General features: G+C 42.4%; 1 protein-coding gene across 1 annotated transcript in view; it reads right to left on the bottom strand.

Annotated features, from left to right (window-relative positions):
* Positions 1-455: 455 nt before the first annotated feature.
* SNAP91 (synaptosome associated protein 91) overlaps positions 456-25,758 on the bottom strand; it is a 141,066-nt gene continuing 115,763 nt past the window's right edge. Inside the window, exons 22-31 of the mRNA XM_067560748.1 lie at positions 22,165-22,302; positions 20,695-20,835; positions 18,804-18,834; positions 11,493-11,604; positions 11,105-11,108; positions 10,911-10,930; positions 6,829-6,912; positions 6,639-6,743; positions 3,829-3,930; positions 456-1,872 (exon numbers count right to left, since the gene is read on the bottom strand). Coding sequence (XP_067416849.1) covers positions 3,838-3,930; positions 6,639-6,743; positions 6,829-6,912; positions 10,911-10,930; positions 11,105-11,108; positions 11,493-11,604; positions 18,804-18,834; positions 20,695-20,835; positions 22,165-22,302 — 728 coding nt within the window. The 3' untranslated portion in view covers positions 456-1,872; positions 3,829-3,837. The remainder of the gene's footprint in view (positions 1,873-3,828; positions 3,931-6,638; positions 6,744-6,828; positions 6,913-10,910; positions 10,931-11,104; positions 11,109-11,492; positions 11,605-18,803; positions 18,835-20,694; positions 20,836-22,164; positions 22,303-25,758) is intronic.

The following is a 25,758-nucleotide window of genomic DNA, read 5'->3' as shown; positions in this document are numbered from 1 at the left end:
GGTTTTTAAATGTTTCAGTATTTTGTTTTTGTGAAATCCAGGATTTTAGTTGAAAGGACTTGTAAACTTTAAATTGCTTGTTACATGTGACATATACTAACTGTATGTTAAATACAGAGGTGTGTTTTTTAAGATTAAAAAGAGATCCTATTATCCAATTTGTTTACTTTGTCCAGTGTATGTTACTTTGTGCCTAGTCAGTTTCACTCTTTTCTTTGTTTGTATGGGTCTTTCACAGAGCAATAGGGGAAAGAGATTTTTAACAACAGGAAACAGATCATAAAAGACAACATTTAAGCAGGGGACTCAGGTGTAGTTCTTGACACTAAATTTTTAGAAAATGGTACAGTTTTAAAACTGTGGAACAAGCAATACATTGAGAACTCAGTATATACTTTAACTAGTGGCTGAAATCCTGGATCTTTTATGAAATTAGAGAGACGTTTATGTTCGTATTTACTTTGATCAAGGTGTTTATTGCATCTCAGAGGGCACACATGCACTGGGTTCTTAAACCAAAATACAAAGAAAAGCTATTTTGAAATTAGCTTTATATAACTTTTTCCCCATTACAGTGTATGTTATCCCCACAGTTAATTCAGATACAACCACTTTTAATGGTACCATACATTGATTAAATAGTTAATTTGAAAGACTTAGGTGAACATCTTTCTAATCCAATATGCTTTTAACAAAGAGCTGCCAAGCCACTTGTAACACTGATCAACAGTGACCTCATTTAAGAGTCAAAATCTTAAGCCAAGCCATCAGCACAAACAGTATGAGAACAAACTAAAAATTAAAGAAAACACAATATGTACGGTAAAGGGTGCGGTTCTCTGGATCAGAATGAGGTCTAATCACAAATAGTACAAAAAACTACTCACAGCATAGTTGGGGAATGGAAATACACTACTCTAAGGCATACACACAGGTAAGCACTAAAACAACAGATGTACATAAAAGAGTTAAATAAAAAATGAAAAACATCACTTGCACTCATGTTTTAACTACAGATACACCAAAGAGTGCTTTCATATTTGATGGTCTTTAATGTCAGCACAACTATGGCTGCTTTTTTCAACTACATGGAGAGAAACTGACCCTTTACTTATTTTCAGTGCATTTAGCCAGAACTAATAAATAAGTCAATTTAAATGCAAGAACTCAAACAGTTAAAATATATTTAAATTTAAAATGTAATAAATATGGTATTCTTTCAGATATGATTTTTCATTATTGGTAAAGTAACTTCAAAGTAGTATTTGTTATGGAAGTTTACCTTTATATTACTTTAAATTATAATACCTTAACATGTACAGTAGTGCCACAAAAATAAAACATTTTTCACAACAATTGAAATTCCTGTGATGGGGAAAAATGTATTCCACAAAGATTCTGTCTAGTTATGTGTTTCTTACTATTGGTATTATTACACTGTTTTGTAACAGATAAAGAAGAAACTGAACTTTTAGGGAAATTTTTAGGTGTTTGTCAAAAGTTATATACATTGAAACCTTCAAAACACAGACACATCGCTCCAAATGGCTCACCACACAACAGCTGCATAATCTGCCCCCATTGAATAGGTGCAGAAAAGCACTAGAAGGCATCAGAACATACATCCATTGTTTAAACTGTAAAACACAAATAACCCAAGTACACAAATTTAGAGAGAGTAGGGATAACAGCTAAGGTAGTACACATTCCTAATGTTCACTTTCACAGCTGTGCTACACGTTTCAGAAGTAATAGAAAGTCTGAATAAGCACTGGGTTTGGTATTGGTGGCTCACTTTGAAACTCTGAGCATCAATCTGTGATTTGTAGACTCCAAACTCACATTTTTACTATCCAGTCAGAAAAACTGCAGCTGTGAAGACAAAAACATAGTTAGAAGGAAAAGCTACACAAATATTTGAATCAAATTGAGTAAAATGACTTGCAAAGCAGCCTATGGCCAAACTTGGTACACAAAATAATCAGTTTTCCCCCCTATCATATCTAAAAGCAGTTATGAAACTACTCACTGGAAGTGTGCCGTTCATACAAAAACATTTAAGAATCCAGCTACTTTCCCACTTAAATTCTGATGGAGGTGTCTCCCCAATAAGTTAGGGCCCCAATACTGCAACTGGACCATCATATTTATATAGAGCTCTTTGAAGCCACTGGGTTCTAATTATAATGGGTTATCTATGCTCATGAATAGCTCTGATTCAGTCATCATCTATAGCCAGCAATGAATGTAGCTGCACCAGTGTTGACCCTCAAGTGTAGGCAAGAGCACGTTGGAAAGACTTTGCACTGGCTGAGCCAATCAGTGAAAAACAAAGTTTGATTTTGTCTACAGCTGCGTGTCACCAGAGATGCAGCTCCTTCAGTCACTGAGTCCGAACTCTTCTTAAATGCAGATGAGGCCTAAAACTATCCTCATTTCTTCCGGATGTCAAATTTTCACAAGCTGTGGATGGCACTAAGTACAACAACAAATAACTGACACCAGAGAAACTCAAACATCTTGTTTCAGATTAGAGCAGCTACTTTTTCTCGTTTAATTTTCTCTGCCATTTATTAGAATTATTCAATACAATTTCTCATAGTTTATCTGCTCTACTTCAGTAGCCTCCAAATTTTATTGGTTGGCTCCTTCAACCAGTTTTATGATGTTTTGGTATCTCAAGCATCATATTCTTTCTGATAAAGGTTTATTATGGTTACTGTCTTTTTCCTTCTTTTCCTTTTTGTCTTTTTTTTGGTTGCTTTTCTTTGGCTCTTGTTCTCTCAGCTCCCTCATCCCTAGTCTCCCCCTTCTCTCTTTCAATGTATCCTCACTGGTGTTTGCTTCCTCCCTAATGTGTGCTTCCCCTAGGCTGTTCCACATGGCATAAGGCATTGAGCAGTGCTATGATATGCAGAAAAGCAGTGCCCTGTAGCACCTCTCAAGGAGGAGTGGAGAGACTATGGGGCTGGAAGCAATGAAGGATGCAGGCAGCCCCCCTTTCCATCTCTATCAGTGATTTGGCATCCTTTGAGGACATGCACTACTCCACATCTTCAGGAGTCAGTTTCACTCATCCGTAACAGTCTGATACCAAGTCAGTTTTATGGTCACAAATTGATTTCTCACACAGATGAAGATTACAGCGTAGGACTGGTCACAAGAAGAATTAGTGTGAATAGGTGAGCTCATATTATTCATCAATGATCTACTACAATGGCAGCTAAGAAACAAAATTGCTTCTGGCAAAGTAACTTTGCTTTCAGTTTTGCCCCAGTGTTCCAGTCTACCTTTAACAGCCTTCATAATCAAGCGAAGGCAGAGCCATAATACAATGCAGACAGGACATTCAAAAGAACATAGCAACCTCAAATGAGGTAAATGAAAACTGTCTAGAACGGAGAAGCAAATTATGCAACACTGAACTTTAAAAACCAGTATGTGCATTGCTTTTGTTCAGTTTACAGAGTATGAATGACATTACAATTTTTACTACATATATGTTTAAGAAAATTTTCTTAACAGAAAATTAAAACACATAGTATGAATAAATACACCAATACTAGTTTAGTCTATGTCATACAGAAGGACACTGATAAATAATTATGATTAAAACCTATATTGCAATTTGAAATTAAACTTCTAAAGGGCTTTAAATTTGTACCTCATGTTTCTCATTTACAGTTGTATTTTCTATAAATAGTTGCAGGTTCCTACTCAAACTTAAAGGGAGTGGGATGCTTGTAGTAACATTTTACATATTGTACTGGTTAACTGCTGCAGACCAAATACATAACCCATGTAAGTTCAAAGTCAGCCACAGAATACCTTAATTGTTTACAAGAAATCCTTGATGTTAAGATCTGCTAATGGGTCCTTTGTTGGAGGTTTCTTGGGACTCTGAGTGGCAGGTGTAGGGCTTGGAGAGAGCTAACCAAACAGAAACCAGCCAAGGAAAGCAGAAAAAGAAAGCAAACAGATAACAAGCACATTACAAACATGCAAAAAGTTAGAATTCTTGACTTACAGGCTTTACAGTGTATTTTCTGTTATCTCTTGTTTAAATCCTGTGTTTTATCTCAAATACAATTACTATAAAGTTGACAATGTTTAGTAGACATTTTAATTCAAGACAAAAGAAAAAGTGGTTGGATTTTCTAAGCAACTTACTAGTCCATCTTTGGCAGTAGTGAAAATTCTGGTCAGTGTACCCATTAAATGATAAGGAAATTTAGAGAGCATGCCAAAGCAGATTAGAATTCCTCTATTGGATAGTTAGAGAATTGTCAGGAACACTAACCTGGTAAGACGACAATTTAATTGATAATTTGTAGCAATAGTTTAAGATCAATGTATGGACTACACAATATATTTTTGAAGAATAACAGTGTTCATAGGTATAGAGGAATCTTCAGTCAAAGGAAAAAGTCAAATGTACAGTAGACCATGCTATATTGTACATAATATTACACACACAAACTACATCAAAAGAACATGATTAAAATTGCAAAGATAAGCATTCAAAAGTTAAAAAATATGAGAATTAAGGTTGCCTGTGCAACCTTAATTGGGGCTCCCTTACACTGAATCATAATGCATACGCACAATTATTTGATCCCATACTATGTTTTTCATAGGCCCTCTACCTCATTCAATGCACAGGATGGATGGTGCTCATTTAATGAGTTTCTATTCAAAAAACTTTTTTTCCTCATTTCTCACTGTGTGGCCTATGCTTGTTTACTGCACACTATTTCAAACCCTGCTCTGAAAACAGAATTATTAATTTCCTTTTAAGCTTATGTCCTTAGTGCTCATCATTGTAGTAGGTGAATGCTTCTCAAGTCCATGTTCCAAAGCATGGGGGTGCCAGGGCTTTTCAAGGAAATAATTGTCAGAATTTAATATTAGTGAAAAACATTTTTCACTAGTCCTGTTCTCAAAGCAATGGCTCAACTGTTTTGGCAGAAGCTTTCCATTATATTTCAGCTGGAAGACGACACACAGCATGGAAATTTTCATCTCAAACTGCTAAAGTTTGACAAAGTTATAAGCAACAGAAAATCTTCTAATGGGAAGTGTCAGACAACCTTATTAGGCAGAGCTTTCAGCCTAGCCTATAATACACATATTTGTGTCTCATACCATATACTCTTCCTTTGAATTATACCAGAAGTACCATGTAACCTGACTGAGTGAATATCTAAGATTATATCTTTAAGTAACAGAATATAACGGTCAATTTTAAGCTTGTCCATGTTTGAATTTGTACAGTAGGCAACTGTTTTTGCCTACAATGTATCAGCATATTGCTTCCACAACAGCACGATACAGTTACTTAAACAGATTGAAAACCAGATAAATTTCAGAACTTTGTGAATCTTAGTTCTTGAAGGACAATGATCCCTTAAGACTGATCTTTGTGCCTGTTTGAAGCATAACCAGATGTAAATAAACAGGATAATGAAATATCAACTAATGACGTTTATATGAATTATGCACACAATAAAGCTACATAACTATAACATGATTGAGGAACAAGATTTGCTTAGCAAAGCAAATATGCTCTGTTTCACCATTTAACAGATAGATATTGAAGATCCTTTAAAAAAATTTGTATATAAAAATCCCTTCAGTGATTTACTCTTACATTATATAATTTTATTTAAGCCATTTTTACATTCAAATTATTTTTATATTTTACTTCAAATGTTAGAGTTTTTAAATATAATGGCGAGAAAACCCATAACACTGCAATGAAATTAATCTTCTAACTTTATTTCTAAACACTTATTTGGTTGGTATCAGTAAAGTCAGAATACATTAAATACATTCAACACATGAAAAATTAAACTATTTCTCTGTCACAAGTCTATCACTGCTTAAGAAAAATAGTAGAAATGATGGAATATGAATAAGAACAATATGAAGTTTTAACTGCATTTCTCTGAAGAAAAGTAGTAGATAAGGAGGAACAAAATCTAATTTTTAAATATATTTATTCCAATATGCAGTTTTATCTCATATTACACCACGCTGCATCTACTATGGTAATGACCATCTCATACAGTTATTTTGTAGTGAAACAAAAGGAATGCTACCTAAATCAGTTAGTTACAACATGGCTGCCTAAAGGGACAATAGCATTCTAGCCAGGAACTGAAGTCCCTAAATGACAGTTTGTCCCAAGCAGGCAAGGAAGGGTTTGATGCAAAGAATCTTAGGGGAAGTGCATCTCTTTAATTTTTCTCTAGCAAACGCTTCCAATCCCATCAATACCAGTCAACACTGCTCTGTGTCTGCCAATGATCCCTCACCCCTCCGTTTAAGTGAGATACACCAATATAGGAAATATTTCACTGGGAGGAGGGAACCTTTTCAAATTCATCTCCTTTCATTCTCACTGAAGATAGTTCAGTGCCCAACCTCTACATTTGGGCAGAGAAAAGAACATAATTTTCACTAGGTTTATTCTCAGAAGACTACATGTGTTTCAATGGAGTTAAAAACCAGCTAAAAATAGGAGGAAAAGCTTACACAACAAACTGCTGTACAGGAACAGAGTACAATGCCTCTAAACACCCTATTTCTACTTTAAAACCTACATTTAAGTACTTTACATATAAAAACAGACTTACTTGTGCACTAGATCCAGGTGCAACTCCGAATGGTGGCCTCATCATAGGCTGTCCATACATAACTGGCTGTTGTGGCATCATGGGTACACTTGTTCCAGCAGGAGCCTGCAAAATTAAATAGTTAAAAATATGTAACGGTAGCTAAAACTGATTAGGAAAAGTTATTTAAATGAAGAAAAATATCACTCACCATTCCAAATCCTGCTCCCGGCTGTGCAACAGGGGGGACACTTGAGGCAGGAGGAATAGCACTTGCTGGAGGCACAGTTCCTGTCTAAAACCCAAACAAAACAGATGAAAATTTTTATAAATCCAACTGTAACTACCTAGGATCATAGTGAGGGGGAAAAAATCTTACTGTACTTCAAGATGAAAGATGTCAGAACTGTTCTACTAAATATTGTTAGGCAGCAGAAAAGCAAGTCAGCCATTTTGCTTCTTAAAACACTGAGAACTGGTCATTAGAAACTTGAAAATGTGGTTTCTAGAGAAATATCTAGACATATATAGGTCAGTGGTATTAGATTTAAGATATTCACTTCTTACTAGGATTTGCATGATGAAAAGTTCTGCTCTATAGACAGAATTCTTAATTCTGAAAACACAGTTTCAATATATTAGCCATGTCTTAAATGACTACAACTAGAAAATGACTGCAAGGGAAATCTTTTGTACAGAACTGCAACAATACTTCCCATTTCTCTTCTTCACACCCAAATAAGTCTTCAAATATGTCAAGGACTTTTATAAAGAGGACAATGATCAACTGTTCCCCATGTCCACTGAAGATAGGACAAGCTTAATCCACAGCAAGGAAGATTTAGGTTAGGTATTAGGAAAAGCTTTCTAACTATAAGGAACAGAACAGAACCTTCAAGGAAGGTTGTGGAATCCCAATCATTGGACATTGTCTAACTTGCTCTTAAAACACCTGTCAGGAATGGTCTAAGTATACTTGGTCCTGCCTGAGTTCAGAGGATGAACTAGATGACCTCTCAAGGTCCCTTCTAGCCTACATTTCTATGATTCTACATTAGCACCATTGATTGGTTGTTGCTCCCAAAATGAATTATGGATACCTTTTAGAACATGTCACACAACAAATCTGGGATTGTTTACCTTGATCAAATATGAGCAACACAGCAAGAGTCCTACAGATCCTGGCCAATTAATTACTGTGGTGTATTAGTATGTGTCTGCAAACTCCATTGTTTTGTGTATACCATTTTGACTGTAAGTTGTACTACACCGCACCTTCACTTTTGTCTTTTAGCCTCTATATTTGACTGGAATATCCAAAAGGTCTCAGCACAGACTGTGTGCCCATTGGTGGAGGGCTAAACATGGAGAGCTTTCAAGAGACGTTAACTTGGATGGTCTTCCATTCAAATGGAAACATCCTAGAATAATGAGCTGGCTGCAGACCAAGGGAATCCTTGTGGTCTGGACTTCAGGTTGGCTGTAACCAAGCAACAAAACCATTTGAGAAGGGACTTGACGTTGCTTGGGGGAAGAGAGCAGTTGCCTGACAGAGGGCTGAAACTTTATAAGAACAAACACTGCTCTTAGCAGAGGCTCTCTCTCACCAACCAGGACAAAAAGGCAGGACTGGGCAGGAGGAGAGGAGGGTCCTGCAATCCTGAAAGGACTGACAAAAACCCAAAGGCTGAGTGGTGAGGACAGAGGAGGGAGGGATTTGCATGCTGGTTGTTATTTTCCATAGATCTGTACTCTTGTGTTTGGTCTATGAGTAAACTGTAACTTGTTTAGAAAATTTATTTGCAAGGTCTGAGAGTTACTTGCTCTGACTGCTGTAATACTTATTCTAATTGTCACAGAATCCCCACAGGGTGAAACAGTAATCAAAAGGGTCCATGGTTTCAGTGGAACTCTGGAACAGTTACCGGGGATGCTTGGGAGAGCTGGAATTAGCTTCAGGGCCAAGGCAGTTGGACTGTGGCATTCCTTTTCAGGAAGGAGGGTAGACATAGGATCTGTGCCCTGAGAGTGTGCCTAGAAGCCCAGAACCAGAAAGCGTGTCTAGATTCTGCCCATATCCAACAAGTCTAAGAGCACATGGGATCCAGCATGTGAATCCAAAACACAGCAGCCTGGTGAGTGTCCACCAGGAGCTGTTCAGCCAGGGCTGAGCTCTTCAAATTTATCACAAGTTTAGGGCCTTTGTTTTTTCATATCTATAGGACCTTGTTTGCTTCAGCTTCATCAGTATTTTAATTTAGTTGTGTTGATGCCAGCCTCTCTTTTACTGAAGTCCAGAACTATATGTCAGATAATTTATTGAATTAAAGCTCTGTATACATATTTCTAGACTTAACTCACTGGCTGTGAAGGCTGCATTTAGAGGCTGAACTCAAAGGAGTTGACTTCCTGTATTAATGTGGTACATTAACTTGGATGTCCATTTTTATATTATTACATCTGTGGCTACTGTAAAGATACTGAGACTTTATCCAGATCTGATTCTGTCATTTGTATGTTACATAGGTCCTTTGGTGGAAGCAGTGTCAAATAATTCCACCTAACTGAACTCTCTCAGATCAGACCTATTGAAGGCTCAAAAAGATATGTGGTTCTTGTCTCTCTTCCATTCAAAGCATATGCATGACCACTTAAAGACGGAGGCACTACTGGCTGTAGTGCCAGTGTGTGACTGGCACTTCTGCTCTACAGTACTTTTTCCAAGCCCCAACTTATCCTATGTTTTCTGTGCTCTTACAGCTTCAGGTTTTAAATTGGATTGGAAAGAATGGCTGAAATTTAACGCAGGCAAGACTGGATCAGAATACTCACGGTCAAAGAGAACTCTTTATGCAGTGATCCGCAGAATGAAAACTAGCAAGCCATTAATGTTCTAGAGAAGTAGATGAGGAATATGCCAGTTTCTTCAATTATATAAGAACTGCTGCCCTTTCCAATATATTACTCAATCTCTATGTCCCCTTGGATCCCTCTATTTCTGAATGCACACTTCCATAAGACTCAAGCTGAATTCTGAGTGTGCTTCAAGTTTCAAAACCCAGTTATTTTATTTTTTATGCACCAGCTACGTGCTTGGAGGTGTACAAGACAAAAAATTAAGGACAGTCTGAAGAGAATGCAATCTAATTAGACTTCACCATGTTCATCCTTCCACCCTTTCACTTCAACTGAAGTCTGCTGGAAGTGTCAGTATCTGCTTACAACGAGGCTGGAAGACACTCTTTTTAAGAGCCACTACTGCCTTTGACGTATACTCCTTCAATAGTCCAGAGCATAAATTTGGCAAATATTTTTACTAAACCAGGCTTCTGAATGAACGTCAATACAAATACCGGTAGTCTGTCTGAAGACTAGGACCGTTAGATAATTTTTGATAGCTAATTTTGTCTTTTACTGTTATAGTGTAGTGCCATAGGTACCCTCAGTTATGATGATATCACTAGATGATATTTAGTAATATTTAACTTCTTGAACATTTAAAGAAATATCATCAGTCCTAGCAACAGTAAAGGTTGAAGTTCACAAAACAGTAGGAATGACTAACTTTTAAAACAATAGCAGCAATAATAATCATTTAGCTAATATTTTCATGTGAATTCAGTATCACAAAAAGCGTCAGATTGATGACCTGGACAAAGCCAAAGAACACACAGCATAGGCAGCAGCAGCTGTTCAGGCTTCAGTATTACTCTGCCAATGTATCTCAATACTGACCTGGAGGGACTTTAAGGGTTTCAATCTCCATAGTCATTCATTCCTATCTCTCTGGCACTTGTATAGGCAGAGTTTTTTTTTTTTAAAATGGTTTTAGACATCAGCGAACTATGAACCGCAACCCATTTCATATAGACCAGTGAATTCCTATCAGATAGTAACTACTTTCAGTTACAACCAGTCTAGTCTGGGTTTGAATGAGTGACCAGAAGTGAAGGTCCACATCTCATTATAAATCTCTAGATCCATCCAGGTCATCATTTTTTCATATCTGCAGGGAATGGGGATATCCTGAAAACAACTGTTTTTACTTGATTTACCTAAAGTAACTTATTACCAAGCTGTTTCTCATGAACGTGCTACAATGACTAGTGGATTAAGTATCTGGTCACAAAGGCATGTAAGAAAAGTTGCATTAATATATTAGTGACAATTTCCATCTAACTTTAAGCCAGCTGTAAAAACTGTAGTGCAGGCAAAGTGCAGTTAGTATTTTTAAGTTCAGTTAAAAAACTTCTTAAGTAGAATTAGTAGAACTTTAAAATGAAATTCACTTACATAATAGAAAATTGCCCAACCTTTATGGTAAGAAAAAAGTTGAAGTTATAACTAATTCATTCATCAAAATTCTGCACCTGCATCAAATGGAAGCTGAAAGAATGATTGGAAAACTCCCCCCCCTCCAATGAAACACTTTTGCTCATAATTAATAAAACAAAATACTACATACTATTGTCTGAAAAGTGACTGACCTCTCTTTCTGGCACATATACACAGATCTCAAGCAGGATCTGACTGACTTCACCGACATCAATTCCATTATGCTAATTTACATCAGCTGAGAATCTGGCCCAATGACATTGGTTGTCTCCAATCGACATTTGCCAGCATTAGTCACACTGTCATAGAAGATACCACAGTATTTCCCTACATTTAGAGGTAGTTAAGGTACCTCAGATATCATGTGTTTAAGAGTTGGCTACGGCTGATTAATAGTCACAATTGTACTCGCATAGTCGCACAGAACCACAGGGAAGAACACCAGTTTATGAACACGATAGTAATAAATTTGTTCCTATTTCATCGTCACTTGAGTGGTGCTGAACATGAAATGCTAGGACTAATTACAGAACTACATACCAAGGGACCACTGGGAGGAACACCAGTTGACCATGTTGCGGGTGCTACTTTTGGTTGCCAGTTAGCTCCTCCTGTTAACTTCTTCTCTCCAGCATTCCATTGAAGGTCTCCCCTTAAAAGGATTCAAATGCAGATTCAGAGATATGAGTAACAATAAAGTTGTACATTGAAAGTTAAATTAAGCACTCAATGTGTGTACATTAATTTACATAAACATTAACATAAAGCTATCAGGCACATCAGTTTTTGTTATAAGCAGTTGAGAAATCCTGCATGCATCTGGCGTGCATAGACTGTGAATCAATGATCTTCAATCTCAATGATGGTTATTAGTTATGGCAACCAAACTTCCAAGTTTATGGTACTGTATATTAAAAGATAAAAACAGAAATGATGGTGAAAGCCTTTAAATCTCATTACCAATGAGTAATTAGCAATATGGGAGAAGGGAGACACATTGCTTAGTGCTATATTTACATTCACCAATATGGTATTATGATCTACAGGTGAAGTTACCATTTACATCAAGGCAAAAAAACAAGGTTACTTACCAGTAACTGTTGTTCTTCGAGATGTGTTGCTCATATCCATTCCAATATAGGTGAGTGCACGCCACAGTGCACGGTTCCCGGAACTTTTTTCCCCTTAGCAGCCCCCGTAGGGCCGGCTCTGGTGCCCCCTGGAGTGCCGCGCCCATGCCGCAGCACATGAGGCACTGCCGGCCCTACGCACCCTCAGTCCCTTTTTTCTGCCAACTCCGACAGCGGGGACGGAGGGCGGGTGTGGAATGGATATGAGCAACACATCTCGAAGAACAACAGTTACTGGTAAGTAACCTTGTTTTCTATCTTCGAGTGATTGCTCATATCCATTCCAATATAGGTGATTAAATAGCCATACCTCGGAGGTGGGTAGGAGTTACCGGTGAGCTGCCCTCAGCACGGCTCTGCCGAATCCTACGTCCTCTCTCGCCTGCTGAACAATGGCGTAGTGGGACGTGAAGGTGTGCACCGACAACCAGGTGGCTGCTTTGCAGATGTCCTGCAGGGGCACTCTCTCCAGGAAGGCCGCAGAGGAGGCCTTAGCTCTGGGTGAATGCGCTGTGAAGACACCCGGCAGCGGCACATTCACCTGCTCCTAGCAGCACTTGATGCAGGATGTGATCCACGCGGAGATGTGCTGGGTGGAGACCGGTGAGCCTTTCATCCGGTCCCCCCCCGTGGCGAGGAGCTGCGCCAATTTCTGGAATGGCCGTGTCTTTGATGTAACAGGCCAGGGTTTGTCTCTCGTCTAGCGAATGCCATCTCCAAACCCAGACCGCGCGGTTTGGGAAACACAGGGAGAGATCAATCGTGGTTATAACGAGGTTCGGAAACCAACCCAGGCTAGGAAGCCAGACATGGCCTCCACTGCAGTTTATCTGTATAGAATAGTGTATAAGGGGGCTCCGAGGTCAAGGCCTTAAGTTGGAGACCCCCCAAGCTGAGGTAATGGCCGCCCGCAAGGCTACCGTCCACGAAGCGCGGCAGAGGGCGTGAAGCCATGGGTTCCAAAGGGGAGGCCCCTATGAGTCTCGAGAGGACCAGGCTGGTATTCCAGGGAGGCACCGGGTTGCAGACCTGGGGATGCTGCCTCTCGATCCCCCTTGAGCACCCCGACCAACGTGGGATGGGAGAACGGGGATCTCCCCGCTAGCGGGTAATGGAAGGCCAAAATAACTGCCAAGGGGACCGTGAACGAGGCCAGCACTAGACCCCGGAGTACTCCAGGGACGCCTGCAGAGGCAAGAGGCTGGCGGAATGCCCCAGGACTCCACCCAAGAGGTAAACCATGACCACTTAGTTTGATACACGACCTGTGTGGAAAGGGTCCCTGCTGTCCAGCAGGAGTTGTGGGACCTGCACCGAGCAGGTCCCCCTACCTCCGTCAGCCACAGAGCCTCCAGGCCGTGAGCTGCCGGGAATCCGGGACCGGGTGCAACAGGGCACTGTGGTCCTGGGAGAGATGGTCATGCCGCCTCGGGAGCCCCATGGGCGGGGCGAACGAAAGGTCCAGCAGCATGCTGAGCCAGCGCTGGCTCGGTCAGGCCTGAGCAGTGAATATGACATCCGCCCTGCCCCTGTTCATGTTCGGTAAGACCTTTGGCAGGAGTGGAGTGGGCGGGAACGCATACCTGAGGGTCCCCGTCCCATTACTGAGGAACGTATCTGAAAGCAACCCAGTCTCAAGACCCCGGCGCAAGCCGAGCCTTGGCACTGCGCATTCCCAACTGACACGAACAGATCCGGTTGGGGGACACCCCACTTCTGGAGGATCGCAGTCACTATCCCTGAGTGCACCGACCAGTCGTGGTGGGGTAGAAATGACCTGTTGAGGCGATCCGCCTCGTCGCTCTTCACCCCCATGAGGTGAGATGCACTCCAGCAGAGTCGTGCCTCATGGCAAAGCCCCACAATGGGTAGTTTCCTTGCAGAGAGGCCGGGAGGGTGCCCCTCCCTGCCTCTTCATGTGAAGTGGCTGCAGTGTTGTCCGGCAGCGCCTGCACCACTCTGCCTGTCAGGGATCGGAGGAACAGCCTGCACGCTAGGCGAACAGCTCTCAGGTTCTGCACGGTGACCTGCAATCACTTTTCCTCCACCGACCAGAGCCCCCGAATGCTCAGGTTGGCACCCACGTGGCTCCCATCCCACATACGAGTTGCCGGAACTTAAGGTGACCAACGGGATCAGTTCCGTGTAAGGGAACGCCCTTCCGTACTGCCCTGGGGAATCTCCATCAGTCCAGGGAGGCTAGGGCAGGTGGGGGAACTGGACCACCCAGTTCAGTGGGTGTTTGCTCGGCACACATACCAAGGCCAACCATGGCTGAAGCGGCCTGTGTCTTGGGCAAGCTAGCCTCACTATGTATGTGCAGGCTGGCATGTGGCCTAACAGCAGTCGGCAATGCCTTGCTGTTGTTGTGGAGTATCGGTGCAGCTGGGAGATGATAGAGACCAGCACCTAAAAACATGGCTGACGCAGGAATGTTCTGGACTGGGGAGCGTCCATGGGGGCCCCCAGGAACACTATGCGTTTCGCTGGCGTCAGTGGACATCTGTTCGTTCATGAGCAGACCAGCCTGCTGCACGTGGAGCAGTGTAGGTCGCGCTGACCTGCACTGGGAACCTGGACCTACCCCCATCAACCAATCGACCAGGAAGGGAAGGTTTGCACCCCTTTCGCCTGAGGTGGGCCGCCATTACCGCCACGCAAGTGGTGAACACCCCTGGAGCCGAAGATAGGCCAAGGGGCAGGCTGTAAATTGGTAGTAGGAGCCAGCCCCTGTTGGCTCCGGAGGATGGACCCATGAAAGTATGCATCCTTGTAGGGCGAGGGCGGCATACTAGACTCCTGAATCCAGGCATTCTGGATAGATTGCTGCACCTCCTGGACAGGCCTAATGGTTGCAGCCCTGAGTACGTCCTCATGGAACTTGCGGTGGCTATGTCTCTACCCACCGGGGCAGCAGTGACGCTTGACGTTTGGAGCGCTGCCTTAGCCAGCGTGATTCCTCCATACAGAATGGCAGAAGCCAACCTCAAGATAGGGGCCCGCTATTGGGCAACTCCTGGTGTGCCCTGAAATCTTTCCGTGGCGCCACGTGGCCCCCAGAGACTGCCTCGTCCGGGAAGGGGTAATAGGACTACCGAGGAAGTCTTGCGGGTGCTCCCCTTGCCCAAGGGGTGCACCCATAGGAGGGTGTCTCCACGTGGTCCGACTCCTCAACCGAGGAGTGGTGTTCATGAGCCTCAGACTGTGCCAGGGTATGGACTGTACCCTTACTAGCACTTTTGCCGCGTGCTTGGACACTTTGAGGGGGCGCCGGCTGTTTCGACGACTGCCCCCCCCCCGTGGGACCCGAGCTGCCACACAGGCGGTTGTCCTAGGTCCCGGGTGCCTTGTCCAGGCCGGGGACCGTGCTTCCACTTCCTACTGCTGAGGGGAGCTCCAAAGAGCCCCTCAGCCTTGTGGAGAGCTGCAGTACGGGCGTGGAGTCCCAGTGCCGTGTGGACCCCGGTACCGCGTGGAGCTGCGGCGCTATTGCAAGCTCTGGCCCCATTTGGGGCTGCGGTGCTGGTAGAGCCCCGCTGTCTTGGGGGTACGGAGCCGACTAGAGTCGCACTGCTGCCCGAGGCTCCAGCCTCCTCTGGGGCTGCGGAGCCGGTGGGAGCCCAGCTGCCACCTGGAGCACCAACCCCGCTTCGGGCTCTAGAGACGGTGGGAGCCCCACTGCCGCCTGGGGCTCCGGCCCCTCCTGGGGGTGCGGAGCCGGCTAGAGTCCCATTGCCGCCGGGGGCTCCAGCCTTGTCTGGGGTGCAGAGCCTGCGGGAGCCTAGCTGTCGCAGGGGGCTCCACCGCCCAGAACCGTGGAGCATGCGGGTGGCGCCAGTCAGCTGGGGCCCAGTTGCCGCCAGGGGCTCCGGCCTGCCTGGGGCTGCAGAGCCAGCAGGAGCCCCGCTGCCGCTCTCTTTTTTTTTTTTTTTCCCCTCTGCTCCGGCCCCTGGTTGCGGAGCCGGCAGGAGCCCAGCTGTCACCGGGGGCTCCGGCCCCTGCCCCCAGCTGCAGAGCGGGCGGGGCGCCAGTCAACTGGAGTGCAGCTGCAGCTTGGGGCTGCGGAGCCAGCAGGAGCGCCGCTGCCACTTTTTTTTTTTTTTTCCCCCTCCTTTCTTTTCTTCCGCGCTCCGGCCCTTTTTTGCGGAGCCAGCGGGAGCCCCGCTGCCGCCGGGGGCTCCGGCCCTGCCCAGAGCGCGTAGTGCGCCAGTCAGCTGGAGCACAGCTGCTGCCCGGGGCTCCGGCCCCACTTGGGGGCACGGAGCCAGCAGGAGGCCCACTGCCGCCAGGGACCCCGGCACCGCCTGGAGGGTCCGGTGCCGGGGGGAGCTGCTCCGGGGGAAACCCTGCTGCTGCCGGGGGGGGCCCAGCACCGCCTGGAGGGTCCGGTGCCGGGGGGATCCCCGCTGCCTCTGGGGGCCCCGGCACCGCCTGGAGGGTCCGGTGCCGGGACAGCCCCGCTGCCGCCGGGGGCCCCAGCACCGCCTGGAGGGTCCGGTGCCAGGGAGCTGCTCTGGGGGGATCCCCGCTGCCTCCAGGGTCCCCGGCACCGCCTGGGGGTCCGGTGCCAGGCGAGCCCCACTGCCGCCGGGAGCCGGTGCCGACCCGCTGGGGGAGCGTCCTCGCTCTATCCCTGGCAGCAGATTGGCGGGAGATCATCCTCCCGGTACCGGGGATCTCCACCGCCTTTCGGGGGGGACCCACGCGGGCTTGCCCTGGGACCCCAGCCCCTTCTCCCTCAGCGGAGGGGGGGGGGGGCGGAGGTGGCATAGGCCGGCCAACAAGGCTCATGCCACCAGCCTCCGCATTGGCAGGGGCACTCTCCCACTCCACAGAGTCGGGGGTGGACCCCTGCACAGAGATGCAGACCCGGAGGGGACTCGACGGGTCGTGGCTGGTGCATCTCTGTCCTCGACCCTGCCCATACCCACGGCACAGGGGAGTGTCCGCTCTCCATGCACTGTCCTCGTCCCCGGCACCGGGGATGCTGCTCCGTGCGGAGTGGAATCCGGTGCCGATGGTGCCCTCCGCACCGAGGGGGAGCCGGACGACCCGGACACAGAGCGGAGCGCTGGGATAGGAGCAAGGCTTTAAACCTGATCTCTCTGCTCTGCTCACTGTTTAAAGCCTTGCATGTCTGACTCTGTCTGCTCTCCCCCCAGGCACTTAAGGCACCGAGTGGGGGAGAGCACAGGGGGGGTTAAACCCAGGCGGCTGGGACATAGCCCGGCCACCTTAAGTCCATCAGGGACTTCTTCCTAAGCTACAACACTTAACTACTTAAACTAACTAGGTACTTTGATTAACAAAGAGCTAGAAGGGGAATGGCACTTGCAGGGAGCAAGTGCTAGTTCCATCCGACGGTCACGGGCGGAAAGAAGAGACTGAGGGTGCGTAGGGCCGGCAGTGCCTCATGTGCTGCGGCATGGGCGCGGCACTCCAGGGGGCACCAGAGCCAGCCCTACAGGGGCTGCTAAGGGGAAAAAAGTTCCGGGAACCGTGCACTGTGGCGTGCACTCACCTATATTGGAATGGATATGAGCAATCACTCGAAGATAGAATTGAGGGATTGGCACTGCATATACTACTATTGATAAAGGCATTACAGCTGCCCTGCTGGAACTCTGAAAAGACATTTCACAGTTAAGAATTTTGATCAAAACGCTGCAACGGAAGGAAAGGATGGCTTTTCCCTTCAGAACAGTCAAGTTGTAGGAGATCTATGAAGTACATTCACAGAAAAAGGAATATTTTTCACCCCTTTTAGATGCAGAACAGTTATCAGTAAGGGGTAGCTCAACTTGTAAAGTTTTAGCAAAAAAGAGACTGCAGGAAAAAAAACCCCAGAATTTGAGGCAAATGAAAGCAGTAGAACCTCCAAGCCTGGAGAGCGTTAGAGTTCCCTACTCCTGTCCCTATCCCCAAACCAATTAAACAGGCAAAACTCAAAATGAAGATTTTACGAGAAACCTGGCTCTATAAAATTAAGGCTTGTTTGATGGGACAAGTGGGAAAATATCCATTGGAATTTTTTGATGATATCCAGGCCCCATTGAAGTCAACTTGAATTTTGCTTCAATGGGGATAAGACTGCCCCTTTGTCAGTAAATTGAGACTGATTCTGTTTTACAGTGTAACTGAGAAAGTGGGCAAATCAGCTAAAGTAGGAACAAAAAAAAAAAAGACATGGTGGAAAGAGACGAACAATGATAATTATTTAATGTCATTTTACTTTTCTGAAAAAAAATGAAAGACATTAGCCAAAATACCATGGATTTTCCTCCTATAAATTCAGTCTAAGTAGAGGCTGAAAATCAGCTCAGTAGTTAGTGGAGTCAAGTTAGTGTCACTCACAGAAAGCGTATCTAAAAATAAAGCTCAACAAAAGGAAAATATTAAATGGACTGTGTGAAGTTCGACATTAAATCAGTTTTAAAATGATATATTTCATGTAGTTTCAAGATCTAAACTTGTCTCTAGTTACCCTGTCAATGTTGTGGTTTTACAAAATCCCATTTTCTTATTTCTTTAAAGGCATATCTCCCTGTTAGTGTGGAAAATGACAGACTGTGCCAGAAAAATAATGACTACATGCAAAGTGCTGTCAAATACACTAAACAAAATGGGAAAACAAGTTCTCTAATCCTTAAATTTTATTAATTTTATGTGTTACAAGGAACAGCATTTTTAAACAATAAAACTCGCAAAATTCAGAACTTACTTTTTTGATGTGGTGCCGGAAATTCCAAGATCTGAAAATCAGAAATGAAATAATTAGGATTTAAAAATTAGTTGTTTATAAAATTAAGTGAAGGATCCTATCAAATACTTTTAATATAAAAACCTTTGTGCACCAACATAGCTGATCCAACAGCACACTAGGAACAGTACTGTTTTTTTCTAAAAGTTCTCTTAATGATGAAAGCTAAAATCCGAAGCACACCAATTTCATCAATGATTTCCTTACGACAAATTTGTTCTTTCAAGAACTTAACATTTCTTTAACATACAAAAGAAATAAGATGCCTGAAGAGCCAGTGTCAAGGTTTCCTTGACTGTGTATATGTACAAAATAACATGTAAATATGATAGTTATGGATGCCAGTGGCAAGTCTAGTTTACCTTTACTGTCATATTTGTGAGAAGTTTCAGTCAGTACATGTAGATGTGAAAGCAAGTTGGTCTTTAGCTGTATCCTTTCAAATTAAAAAAAATTGTGCATTGCACTTGCAGGCTAGGATTTATGGGCTCTCTAATTTTGTCAGCATCACAGTAGTGGATTTAAATTAAAAAAGTTTCAGAATCCAAGTGACTGAGAATTTTTTTTTAAATGATATTTTCATTCTCCTACATCACCAGTAGAGAGCAGAATTTTTGACCTGCAAGATGTGTTTCACCTATGTATCCCCACTGCCCACTGATACACAGGAGTAACTAATTTGACTCTCAGGATCATTTACATATGATTGTGCGTAGAAAAAAAGATGACAGCTTGGTTCTTGCTGATCAGTTAGGGTTTTCAGGGCTGTCAGAGAAAAATCTGTTTGTAAAGCAAGTACATATTAGATGGTGTAATTGAGAACAAACATGAAACAGTTCAATTTCTACAGTCTTTTTCAGACTGCAACCATATTTTAATATTGTTGCCTCTTGGCCCAAGCAGTTGGTCAATATTTGGGGCCTTGTCGGACTGTTTCCATTAGCAGAGGCGATTGAGTATACAAGTCAGGAAGTGGAGGAGGTTGTGCAAGTCTGTTTATTAACAAAGTCCTGTTTCCCTGAAAAACTAGAAACAAACATAGGCAATTTTCTTGTTCAGAAATCCAAGTCTGCCTTTTCAGTGAGCACTCTACCCAAAAGAAGTTCTCTCTACTTCCTCCAAAGGCCACATTACCATTGCATCTCCTGTTGTCTGCAGACTCTCCTTGATTTTTATTTTCTTTCACCAGACACACAGCTGCAACCAATCAATGCTGCAGTCCCCACATTTGTAATCTGTCTCTAGGGAAAACCCTTAGGCCACATGGCTTTGCCTCTGCTCAGACCTCACCATGCTGGCCTGTGCCTTGGGCGGTAACTTCTATTGTTTCAGCTATCACCAAGCACCTGTTGATTTTTACAAGGTCTGATTGATGACTGTTAGTAACTCTTCCCAGCTTAATGTACACCTCTAGAATGGCAAATTCTATATTTTACATCTGTGCTCTAATCTGTTTCAAGTATCTAAGCTTGAAAACCTGTTTTCCAGAGACTAATGTGTCTCAGATTATAGAACAGACCAATTTAGCCTGATTGAAAAGAGAAGCTGTATGATGGAGCTTCAAACAAGCTCTAGGATGAGATCAAACTTTGGCACAAGACTAGGAACTTGTATTCATGGAGCAGGTCAAAACCCAAGCACCTTGTCGTCGTATAGAGGACTATAGTATGATTTAATGGCTGCCACAGAGCCGCAGAACTTTTGAGGGGTGGGGCAAACTGTGCTTAAGTAAGAGTGACAGCTATATTTATGTACCCAAAAACAAATACAAATCTTACCAATGAGTTGAATGAGTCAAGTAGGTCAGCTCATAAGTCACTTTAAAAAACAAAACAGTAGTTATGTGACTTACTGCCTACTAAATTTGCGAGAGACGAATCAAGATCACTTCCAAGGCCTTTGCTTGCTGCTGAAGCAGTAGCAGCTGAAGCAGCTACAGACTGACCAGAGGGAATCATAGTTGGCATAAGAAGATCACCTAAACCATCAAACACTAGAATTTAAAGAAGAAAATAGTTTAGGGCAATAACCTGTACTGTAATATTCCTTTAAGTAACACCATTTCACAGAATCTTTAGTATTACTCAACAAATGATCAAAGCACAGACAATCACTACACAGATATTACTAATACATAATTTGACATGAAAGAATACCAACAGCATGCTATTGTACTATCACACTGAAATGTAGAATATCCCTGAAATAAAAATATACTAAATGAAGACTGGAACAATACATGCCTAAATGGTCACAAATGCATTCTTAAAGTCTACTAACTGAATCTAAAAACCCATAACATTGCCCCTCTGCATATATGTTAGTTTTTCTAACCTCTTCACAATCTAAATTTTTTTTAATAGATCTAAGAGTTACTGTAGTACTAGAGCCAAGAAGCCAAAGGATTTTAAATATTTTAATTGCTAACAGGTTTCTCTAACATATCACTTAAAAGGACGGGAAAAAATCTGTAACTGGTAATCTTCATCCACACTGACAGACCTAATTTCCCCCAGATCAGATGTCAGCTTCAGGAATCAGGTTTACAGTTCACAACTCAAACTGCCTCTCTATTGCCTGGTTAGCCCATTATTATTTTAATAACCTATATTACTATTCCACCACAGTAAATATTCTGATTCACATTTGATGTGCATGCTAATGTTTGGTCAACAGGCAACTGCAGCATATTATGTACTGGCAGGCAACCAAATAATCAAAACAGAAGAACTACTCAGATTTCTCTCTTACTCATTTAGTTGCAGAACTCACCAATTTGTAAATTTGTAGCAAGGACCCAGCATGGAAAGTGTAAAATGGAAGAGATACAAACAAAATGACAGCAGTGATGAAAAGTTAAGCTTTCTGTCAAGCAAAGAACACTATCTTCACCTCAATTTTGTGTAACTGGGTGCCATGCAAACTTAAGGGCTTCAGCAACAGCAGTGAGATCACATGCCTATACAATGAATATACAGTACAAAGTGTTTGTGTTTTCCCTGCAATAACTCCTAACTCATGCAGATAAGCACGTGCAAAGAGATGACATACATACTTATTTTTGGTTTCTGCTGAAAATCAAGGAAGATAATGGGAACAAGGAAAGATTTCCTAGAACTATGCCCGCTGCTAGTGAATGCTTAGTGTGCTAACCCTGTACTAACTAATTCTCTTTCAATTGAATAAAAGATAGGAAATGTTGACACCCATGAGAATTATTTTTATATCCTTTGTATTAAGAGCAGTAATAATGGTATCATTTATATTAGTGTTAAATAAACACATTTGTTCTGAAGATGCACAAGTAAAACCCTTCCCTCACCTGATGGATCAAATGAGCTGCCACCAGTTGATGGTGATGTTCCAAAAGCTGCTTCAAAGTTGGGCTGTAATAAGCTGGTTTGAGCTGGAGTAACTGGTGAGGGTGATGGAGAGGGAGCAATGAAAGAACCTCCAAAGCCTTTAAAAAAGTTATATAAAAAAAGGTCAGATGCACTGAGATGGAATCACAAAATAAAAGCCTTGACATGTTACAGCTTCAAGAACAGTAAGTATAATACTTACTTTATCTTTATGCAAAGTATTGTAATAAAAATAACTTTAAAACAAGCCAAAGAAAGACCTATTGTAACTGGCATATTTTTAAATCCTAGATTGCAAAAATCATATGACAGCATCATAAACCTAATTTGTAACTTCACCCACAAATGAAATGCAGTCACCTCTGGGGTAGAGCACAACAGTTTAATAGCACACAATGCTTTCAGTGCACAGTGTAAGAGATAGAAGCTAAATACATCTTACCCAACTAGATGTATAGGAATAATCTTTAAAAAGGAAAAATGCAATTACTGGAATTTGGTCAGGACACTGGGGTTAGCTCTTGAGGAAAGTGTACCATGAGCTAATAATCATGACTTGAGTAACCAGGAATGCCAACAGAACAGTGCCTGTTAATCTTATACTGGTTAAATACTGACTGCCTATTGATTCACCAACCAGCTAAATTAATCATCACTCCTCCTTCCTACAGCACATGGGTCTCCTTTGCACCTCTCCCAAATTCTTATCTAGCCTGATCCTCTATTTCATAGATTTCTATTAACAAAACCACTTTCCTTTATTCTTCTGGTCTTAACTGGTCTCCAACTTAGATTTTTGAAGTACTATAAAATACTATAAAGAACAATCTTATTAACAGCTATTGTACATGATTTTATAGATTTATTCCTTTCTACAGCTTTTTTCCCCCACTGACTCCTTGATTTTTTAAAAAAATTCTTCTTTTCTTGTTAGAGCATTAAACGTTTTCCCTGAAAAATAGAAATAAAACCAATGATGCACCACATTTCTCTCTTAAAATAGTTCTGTGCCAATGTAACATCCATTGAGTAGTTCTGCCTGCCAGCAAGATATGGATTGATAGTTATGACTTGTTTTTTCACGAGGTGCTGAATGCCCACAAATCCCAATGAAATTAACAGAAGTTGCAGGTGTTAGCAACTTTGGGAGACCAACCATTATAGACATCAATCACAAGGCCAATTTTCAAGTAGACTATTCAGCATCCTAGAATAAATTTCTTGTTGCACAAATTTCAGGTTTTCAGCATTCTGTTTGCATCAGTTGAGGACACAGCATATGTTAGGGGTTAGTGATGTCACAAAGTACAGGAAATGAAAATCAGACCCTGAACTCATCTTGTGAAAGAAGTGAAGGAGGAATTGACTTCGCTAAACTGTTAAAACTGTAGTCCACATGTTATAACAACAGATTTGGTATCTTTAAGCGTTTATCCTTTTTAAAGTGACAACACATGGCAACTAATACACTTCAGGGAGATTGTGGTACAATGAACACTGACATTTTATCCACTTGCAAATTGCCACGTGTATGTTCAAACATCAGACTTACTGTCATAAGGAAGAAGACAGTCAGACCTCTTTGTCTGGAAGACACTAGACACAAGTGTGATAAAGCTGACTACCTTCAATTTAAATAATTAATGCTTAAAAAAATGAAGTGTTAAAATTTAGGAAGTTAAAAATAAATATCCATCAACAGTTACTGTAAAATAATAATTAATGTTATGTATCTCATGGTAGTTTAACACCAAATCAAACTTTTGCCCTAAACTGTGAAGGAGCACATTACATTCCCAAAGAATAGTTCATTAGCCTACAATTCTAGAACTAGTAGAACTTGGGAATGATCCTGGCACCATTTTCTAGAATATGAATGTGCTAACAGATGACTGAGAAATGATACAGTAATGTTGATTAACCTCATTCTAACAGCCATCTTCAACAATTATGAGATACTGATAACCTATCTACATGACCTGGCAGGAGTCATGCTTTCTGAAAGATCAACGAGTCACAATGGGTAGCTACTTCTTCCCAAGAGTTTAGTTTTGAGCAAGAGTGGTTACAAAGTCAAACCTACTTATAACTATGCCTAGTAGATGCACAACAGCATAAATTTGAATTCAACTGGAACAGGTGCAAAGGGCTATTAGTCTCGCCATTCTCCTGATTATCCTATCTTATGAGATGAGGCTAAAAGAACTGAGCTTGTTTAACCTGGGAAAACAAAGGCTGAGAAGGGAGAAGACTTCACTCTATGAATACATCAGAGAAATATACACCAGGGAAAAAAGAAGAGTTATTTAAGCTGAACAATGTTGGCACAAGAACGAATGGGTATAAACAGGCCATGAATAAATTTAGGCTGGACATTGGAAGAATGTTTCTAACCAAATGAGTGAGGTTTTGGACAAGCCTTCCAATAGGGGTTGTGAGGGCAAACAACCTAACTAGTTTTAAGATGGAGTTTGACTAATTTATGAATGGGGTTATATGATGAGATTGCCTGCGAGAGCAAGAGACTGGACCATAACCCAAGAGATCCCTTCCAGTCCTATGTGCAATATGGGTTATCATTCCAGTGGCACGCTGTTCCAAGTTTCCTTTTCATCACAGAAGACACTATCTTCCAGTTATCTCCACATAAAGAGGCGCTGGTACATGGCATAAAAGCATGCTTGTTCAAAGTGCATCTAGGCAAGATTGAAACAATGCTAGTTGGATAAGGAACATACTCTAAAGAAGTGATGAGTACCATTATTTCACTCTTGATCAAGGCCCTTTACATCTAGTAATTAAGACAGCTGCAGTATTGGTTATGCTAGACTCACTGACTATGGATACCTGGCTAATCAGTGCCCTTCCATCTCAAGTTACCCAAAAAATTCTTGGACAGTGACCAGTTCACAGTAGTTAGAGAATTGCAATTAATGTGGTCTAAAGCTGCCAAATGCTCTGTCTGGTCCCAGGTAAGTTAATGAGGAAGCTGGAGATGGTAGACAATTAAGCAGCCTGTCCAAATGGCTCAAACTAAAGTCAGGATATCACTGTTCCAGAACCTGCACTGGATTTCCCCTTTATTAGCAGATCCACTTGAAGGCTCAGGTAGGACAAAGACTTGAATTACTGTCATTATCTCAAATTGCCTCTTTTTTCAGGGACCTATACCAGCTGTGATTATCTGGCTCACTAAGATTTAGAGCCCAGACAAACTTATGAGGGAGATGAGGTGTCTTTATATCATCCCATAGGCTCTCAAACATGCTCCTAAAGAAAACAGGAAAGAATCCCATCCATGTAAAGCTCCCTCTGCAAATTTCTTTTTCACTCCCCAGAAAATTGAAGCAGAAGAATATGATTGAATATTCAAAGTATAGATGCTCACAAACTAAGCAGAATGGAAACCCAACTGCCCTTCTGAAATTCCTTACTATTACTATATCCATGTACATAATTCTATGGTTACAGGTACTTTAGCAGAGTATAAATTGATTCTATCCTCCTCTCAGGACTGGAATGGTAGATCTGGTAGCAACAAACCACATTTAGCC

The sequence above is a fragment of the Emydura macquarii genome, unplaced genomic scaffold (assembly GCF_026122565.2).
Source record: "Emydura macquarii macquarii isolate MOO-44397 ecotype Brisbane River unplaced genomic scaffold, CSIRO-AGI_Emac_v2 contig_2297, whole genome shotgun sequence".
Classification (NCBI taxonomy): domain Eukaryota; kingdom Metazoa; phylum Chordata; order Testudines; family Chelidae; genus Emydura; species Emydura macquarii.
The sequence above is the reverse complement of the archived record's forward strand: the minus strand, read 5'-3'. Positions and strand labels throughout refer to the sequence as shown.